Raw genomic sequence first — 8,164 nt, 5'->3', positions numbered from 1 at the left:
GAATATGAATACTATTTGTAAGCATTGATCTCGAATATCCTTATCTAGATTACGTAAAATATTAGAAAAATGGCACACATGTAGTTTCTTCTCCATTTGAAATATAATGCAGTCTTACACTGAGCGTTTTATCAAATCACAACCTTTAATGACGTCATTTATTCAATATCAAAACAGATGAAACTTTTAATATGTAGAACTATAGGAAAACTACTAGACGCAAATAACAACGCAATATTTCAAGTCAAACAATCTTAATTTCTATTTAACGCTTGCCTTCAAAATGTTCGCTAATTTAGATAATACGTATAAAAACAATTTTGGGTCCAAATCATCATACGATAATTCTATGTTGTTAAGATAAGTGTCTTTACAAAAAGTCGTTTTTGATATCCATTCATATTTGAATCAATATTAAAAATATTCCAAAATAATGTTCTTTTCATGGCAACAATAACAGAAACAACAATAAGGACCATGCTACCCAAAGTTCCTGCTACTATATACATGTTATGTTTATGTGATTCACCAGATAAATCGGCACCTTCCATTGGTGGAGCAAAAACATCCACTGAAAGTACAGTTATGTGAATATACATTATATGTATAATATTAAATGCGATAAAGATACTTACTTGTTATTCTGGGTCAGTTAATACCGCTCTAACGATGAAAACACGAATAAAAACAGTTTTGACCCTGTTTTTCATACAATACATTAAAATTATCGGGCTCATGTTAACAAAAGTCTCTCGCTGGCTATATGCATGTTTATGATTACTATGCTTTTGGTAAAAAGAAAATCATTTTAATAACGGTAAAATAAAGTTGCAAAGAGATACACTTCCTTTTGCCAAACTAATCTTGATTTTGCTGTCAACTATTATCATTTCAATATTACTTGACAATATACTGTCAAAAATGTACGGCATTAACTTTTATTCAACGTCAATACAAATGCCAGTACAGTTTAATGTGACATATGCTCATTTAAAAAACATATTAAATACATTTTAAGAGTGCTTTGTTGAAATGAATATCACAATTAATAACATTATAAATATCACTATTCAAGTGCGACAAGGAACAAAATTGTTGTGCTTTAATTAAATATATCCTTACCGTTATAAATAACAAGCGATAACGGTGTTGTCTTTAATATTTTTTTAAAGTGTAACACCTTCCTAAACTATTGATCTTTATTTGAAAAAAATACGCAAGGATATATGTAATGTAACTTACTCATATATTCACAATGTTGTCCTGCAAACGTAACCTGACACATACACTGATAACCTGTTTCGTATTCTATACAAGTTCCATGATTTTTACACGGATTTGACGAGCATGATTTATTCTTTCATCGCAAAACTTTCCTGCAAAAATCAGTATTATGGGCATTGAAATACGGACACAAAATAAAGATACACATTCTTATGAAATGTAATCATTTTGTACTTTTCATGAAACAAAAACAAACAATTAATAAGAGTCTCGTGAAAATATTTTTAAAAAGTCTGTCAACTATCAAAAAAAAATTTAACACATACTGTAGAAATGAGTTTATTTTATGAATGAACATAATTAATGATAAATATTTTATAGTGTAATATATATTATGCGCTATATTTCATTTTTACTTTTATTATCTTAATTAGCATAATGTTTAATCTGTTTAAATTTATTTGATATTAATTTTTAAATGCATTTATTCTTGTGTAGCCATTGCTTTTTCTGATAATTTTATTATATATGTTTCTACATTAAAACTTTGTCAAATGTATATTCTTATACGATCCAGAAGAAATTCAGAAACTATTTATTTTGTTTTAATCACATTATGGTCGATATTAGAAAGACTTTTATCATAGAATGTGTATAGTATTTACACATTGATATTGTAACATGTCCTGAAACAAAATATAATGTCGTTTTTTAAGTAGGAAATCAATTTAGCATTAACTTCGTGCATGCATCATTCGCTATTAAAGAAGTACATTGTAACAGGCATATTTCTTTCGTACACAACTATTTTTGCGATTTATCCTTTCAAAATTCAAATTATTACTTCAGCGATATATACACTTTAAAGGGTGATCTCAGCCTTTAAATGGCGACTTTTTACAAGACAGATGACATTCATAAAAAGACTGTTGTTTGTGCAAGTTTGATACGGTTGCATATAAAATGGTCATTCGTGTGAATTATTCATTAACACTTACCTGTAAAACCATGGTGACAAATACAAGCAAATGTTTTATGAATGGAAGTACATGAAGAGTTCTTGAGGCAGGGGCTTGGTTGACAAAAATCAACCTGTTAAATATATAAGACGGTTAAAAATTAACAAACTCAATGATATATTACATTCTTAACTTTTTTTCTTCCATAAGTGTATAACAACAAAAGAATGTCAACAGTTAAATGTCAATTGTTAATTTGAAAATTCAGAATTATATCCTAGTAACTCAACTAAAATGAAAATGTTGCAAAATCGGAATAACCTACGGTAATCGTGGACTGAAATGAGCGTGTAACATTTGAATATTTAATTTAATATAATTCCGTTTGAAAGAGCTAATGACTGCTTTGATAAACTAATATCACCTTAATCTTTATGCCATTTCAAGAAACGAATATTGCGGAAAAAGAACACTTATGACAAAACAGTGATAAATAATATGTTCATCAAAGTTGTAGAAATACAAATTTAAAATGCTGCCAAGATATGATTATTATCTAAAATGTGTACTTTGTTATACGAGAACTTACAGATAATTATTATGTTTGATGTTTACGTAATGTATCAACATCATAGAATTAACTTAACACATTAAAATATTATTCCTTTCCTTAACAATTTTTATTACATATGCATATAGTTTCATGTACGTAAGCTATATTAACAAAGGTTATGAAATAATGTATGAATATATTTTTTTCTCACCTTATCTTGGCACGTGCCACCATGATAACCAACGGAACATCGACATTCAAACTTATCAACTCTGTCGATACATGTACCTCGATTAGAACATGGGTTGCTTAGACATTCGTTGTACTCTAGTTCACAATTCTTGCCGTGAAAACCTAACAGTAGAAAAAAGAGAGATATGTTGAGTTTGTTTCAAATACTTGTCTTTGTCCATTTTATTATTCACTTTGCAATTTCATTATTGTTTTTCTAAAAATAAATTCAACTTGATGCGTTCATTAAATGCTACACATCATAATGATTTTTTTATTTGATATTATGACTTTTTCGCATTCTTTATCTAAGAAAAAACATCAAAAAGGTCCATTCTAAGGTATGCTAGCTTTACTTTGTTTAAGGATGTTATAAAATTAATCACTTCAAAAAATAATAGCTGGGTTAATCAATAACAGTAGAATATATTTTATGTCAAATTTAGGAAGTTTAGATATTTATAAAGGTCTTGGACAAGGGTGAACCATCGGAGGCATTAATTACAACACAATTACATTAAAATTGCAGAGTTTGATACTTAAGTCTAGATAGTACAATTAAAGTCATCATATTTATAATTCAACTTACCTGGGACACAGTAACACTGATATCCGTCTATGTGTTCCACGCAAACTCCATTCACACAAGGACTTGATTTACAGTTATTTAAGATAGTCTCACAATATTGTCCGGTAAAATGTGATGGACATAGACATGAAGATGACGATACTGCAAATTTTAAAAATAAACATGAACACGTCGTTTTCGAAATAGTGCACTGCTGAGAAGCACATATAATAAACTTCACCATGTTTTAATTCAATAGACACTTTTAAACATCCCTTCAATTATCTTGTTAAAATAATGACGATATATTGGTACAATACATTTCAAATATTAAATATTAACAATATTTCTCTCTCGCTATTTATGCAGTTAATTTTACATTCATCCCAATCAGACCAATGAATAAATTGTCTTGCATAACATAACTTAGAATGTCAAGAAATTGATAAATAGGGAATTTATCGATGATGACTTACTGTTTGTAGACGAAATTACTGATTCGTCGGTGACACAGGTCCCACCATTTCCACAATTACTGTCAGTGCAAACTGATGAACTATCGCCTTCAGCATAATTGATCTCACAAACGCTTCCGCCAAACCCGTTCAAACATTTACAAGAAAATTGGTTCTGAAAAAAATACACGTTTTTTGTTGTATATTTGCGGGCATGAAAAAACTTGTTGTGTCGACTTGTTCAAGAAAGTCGATTGGAAATCTGTTAGTTTCTTACCACCTGACATGATCATTGCTATTTACAGGCCAAAATAAATGACGATTTAGTGAAAAATATCATGTTGAAACATATGCTTTCTTGTTAAAAATGTATTAAAAGTAACATTTTTCTTTAATTTCTTTTATAATATTTGGCAATTATTGCTAAATGAATAGTTTCGCTGAACAAAGAATGAAATTATTTTTCTTGATTTGTGTCTGTTATTTTAAGGTCTTAACGTCCTTTTTGTTCTTGTTACATGTTTTAAAAATTGTCTCTTTTAAAAGTAAATTGTTATTCTTTTAAGTGTGTGTACTGTGAGGTACAATAAGGATCCATGTTCCAAATTTAAATTCTTATCGGGATCATCAAGATTTGGTTATCTGTCATTTGTTTCTATATTTAAACTACCTACCTCGTTGTCTAATGAAGTACATTTACCGTTGCCATTACAAATATTATCTGTGTCATTTGTCGTACATCTATTTACCATAATTGTGATATTCCAACGACAACCATTTTGACATTCTTTTTCAGACGTGTCGTGTCCGTTACCTGAGATGAAACGAAATCAAAATACCTGATTGGAAATAACAATCAAATTAGTTAAGCAAATGTTTTAAAGGTTTCACGAAAAGAAATACCACTGTTTATCCTAATCAATAACTTTTTACATTGTGAGGACGTAAAAGAAACATTGTAACTTTTTATTGTCTTGACTGAATGTGAAGAGTAAATATTCATATTTTATAAGACAAGCCGATGAACAACTCAAAGAAACATCATTTACAGAACAATACGATTGAACAAATGTATACAATCACCTTTTTAGTTGGCAACAGTTTTCTTAACGATTGGAAATTATAATGAATCGGTCGACACTGCGTCTGTTTGTATAAAATAGAACAACCAAACGCTTTGAAATAGATAGAAAGAGCATCGAAACACGAGGCTATCTGATTTGCATTAATCAGATTGCCGAGTGTTTGATGTTCTTTCTCTTTTGTATCATAGTCAAACGAAAAAAAACACGTCCCTTGTTGTCAAAATATGAAACCCCAGAAAAAAGTAACCAACGAACGAGCATCTGAATTTGATATTTCTATCGCTTTCCCTTTCGCTGCCATCTCGATAAGTAAACCCCAGCAAAAATGAGCCAATCATTTGGCATGCACTGGAGTGCGGGTAACTGATACCTGCACTCCAGTTAACGCACTGTGCATGTATATGTCATGTATGTATACGATGATACCAGAGCCTGTAAGCTATTGGAATTGTTCTCAAATATGCTTCAGATTTAGTTGTGAGAGACCAATAGGTATGTTTGCCCTTTCCCAATAACTGTGAACAAAGAAATTAATATTTGTTTATATACAATCATATATATCATTCATCATTGGCATACGCATTGCAATTTTTCATATTACAGTCAGTGCTAATGATGAATTTTTGTCGTCAGCATAATTTATCTCATTTTTCTTATCTCCCTGTACCGGTAGCATATTTACACATACAATTATTGTCATTAATTCTACTTGTGGTATATACATGCACAAGTATTTGCATAAAACGGATTAACCGTTAATAAATACTTAATCAATTCAATTGTCCAATTTGTTCAATTGTACCGTTATGGGCGTTCTTTGAGGTATCCTTTATTTTACCATTTTATTTGGCGAATATAAAAGATCATCTTGAAGAAAGATTTTTGTCCTATTCCTTAAGAACAGAAACTTTACCATGAACAATCAACATGTTTGTTTTTGAAAAAATGCTATATCAAACATGTTTAAATAAATGATGTTTCCCAGACAAAATGTTGTCGTACGAAAACTTGTTTTTATACATATACAAACGCTCGTTAATAAAACTCTGTATTTCTCGGTTGAATAATGTTTGTGTCTCAAAAACGTTTGGATCACATATTGGCACGCATGGCATAAAATTCGATATTATAAACAGGAAATTGAAAGTGAAATCAAAGGGTAACACCATCACCATATTATTATCTCGATCGATAAAGCATGTCTACATAATTACAGTAGACACATATATCTGTTTAATATATGATTTATCTACAAATTGGACTCATGTTTTTGTTTTGTTATAATTATTTATTTTAATTTAATTATTTTTTTATTTATCATTTTTTGCATCTATGACCGAACCTTGATTTAAAATAATAATGTAGGACGGAAAAAAGCATCATTTGACATAAAGAAATAATTGATATTTTAGACAATTTTGCAAGCAACAAAGAGATGTGCCTGTTGTTGTTAATTCACAAAATAAATGTATAGAAAATGATTTTGTTTGTAAAAACTAGTCCAATATAAAGTTTAAAATGTCTGACCACACATTTTCCATTTTATGTTGAAGAACGCATTGGATAAAAAAGATTGCATGAATAAATCACTCTGAAATCCCACTTCCATTAACATTGAAAATTAAGTACAGATTTTACATTTCTAACATGGCTTGTCATTCTGTTAAATCTTAAAAGCAATTTCAAATAAATCCTTGTTTATGGGCTTGAAACGTAAACAACAAATTGAAGTAATACCATTCTCTTGTTATGTAATGCGCATTCATTTGGACACAATGAGGAGGAATATACTTGACTTTTACATCAATATTCTGGAAGCTAGTTTGTTCAACAATTCTTAAGTAAATTTTAATAATTTGTCTTAATGTGATCATCGGATTTGTTTTGTTAATTGTAATAATTTGATGTACATTACAAAACAATATTGTAAGTTAAACGAACAAGAAATATTTAAAACATACAGCTATTATCATTAATGTCAATTCTTTATGTATGCAGTATATATTCAAAGATTACAAGTTTTCAACCTGGATGAATAAGATGCCCTGCTACTTTGAGTCATCAGAATGAACTACTGAAAACGTGTTTAATATATAGGTAGAATTAATACCTTCCCAACCTCTGAATAAAGGTTTTTGAAAGTTTATTTAAATTAGTTTAAATGGGTTTATTTTCGGAGGCTGCGTTTTATGGGCGTCGCATATACTTATTTAGTTTAAAATATTTTTTTTCCAGTTTAAGATGCCGTAGCTTCGTATTATTTGATATAAAACTGTTCAATTTCCGTACTCAAAATTGAAAAATTATAATAAGAGACAAGGAATATTACAAACGAAAAATTGACTTGATAAGCAGTCTTTATTGTTTAAAGCGAACAACTTATGTCTTAAAGAACTGTTACGAAAAAGGATAGCCATTATTGTTGCATTATGTAGCACGTACCCGAGAAACTTTTAAATGACCATGAAATGTTATCATCTAAATTGTCTAATTCATCTTTGTTGATAAAAAGAGTAATGTCACTCTTCAGTCATCCCGAATTTAATATCAAAATGTTATAAATGTGCTCGGATCATCTGTTTACGAGATTACATTTAGAAACATTACACATTTGAAGATGTCCTAGATAAAGCATGTGTTCTTAATTAGTCCTTAAATAGTTTGCATAATTTTCTTATACAATGTTTTGTAGTAAGGACGATTAGTGAAAAATAAAACCGTAAAATGCAACAACCATGTTATTTTATATGTCAAGAAAGACCACATCAACTAGACCATTTGCTAAACTAAAATTCACAAAATCAAGCATTTCTGGATCAGTAAATAAAAAACTTCGATAAGGTTTTATCTCACTAGCGTTTATCTGATTTTAAGATTACAATTGAGAAAACGTTGAATCTATAATTTTAATCAATTATCATTTTAAATCATTGAAAAAGTCTTCTAATTTTAAACATTATTCCCAATGTTACAATTCAAGTGTCTAGTTTGGAGAACTTGTGGAGATAATTATATTTCTAAGTGGGATATTGTCCTTAAAACAATCAAATTATACCGAAGAATACCTTAAAATTGGAAGTTTGAGTGAG

General features: G+C 29.3%; 1 protein-coding gene across 1 annotated transcript in view; it reads right to left on the bottom strand.

The window, feature by feature from the left end:
• Nucleotides 1-347: 347 nt before the first annotated feature.
• The window catches only part of LOC132724223 (fibropellin-1-like), a 31,102-nt gene continuing 23,285 nt past the window's right edge, over nt 348-8,164 (bottom strand). Inside the window, exons 10-15 of the mRNA XM_060709050.1 lie at nt 4,665-4,804; nt 4,012-4,165; nt 3,557-3,697; nt 2,948-3,090; nt 1,243-1,357; nt 348-571 (exon numbers count right to left, since the gene is read on the bottom strand). Coding sequence (XP_060565033.1) covers nt 348-571; nt 1,243-1,357; nt 2,948-3,090; nt 3,557-3,697; nt 4,012-4,165; nt 4,665-4,804 — 917 coding nt within the window. The remainder of the gene's footprint in view (nt 572-1,242; nt 1,358-2,947; nt 3,091-3,556; nt 3,698-4,011; nt 4,166-4,664; nt 4,805-8,164) is intronic.

The sequence above is a fragment of the Ruditapes philippinarum genome, unplaced genomic scaffold, assembly GCF_026571515.1.
Source record: "Ruditapes philippinarum isolate M1 unplaced genomic scaffold, ASM2657151v2 ctg3212_1_1_1_1, whole genome shotgun sequence".
Classification (NCBI taxonomy): domain Eukaryota; kingdom Metazoa; phylum Mollusca; class Bivalvia; order Venerida; family Veneridae; genus Ruditapes; species Ruditapes philippinarum.
The sequence above is the reverse complement of the archived record's forward strand: the minus strand, read 5'-3'. Positions and strand labels throughout refer to the sequence as shown.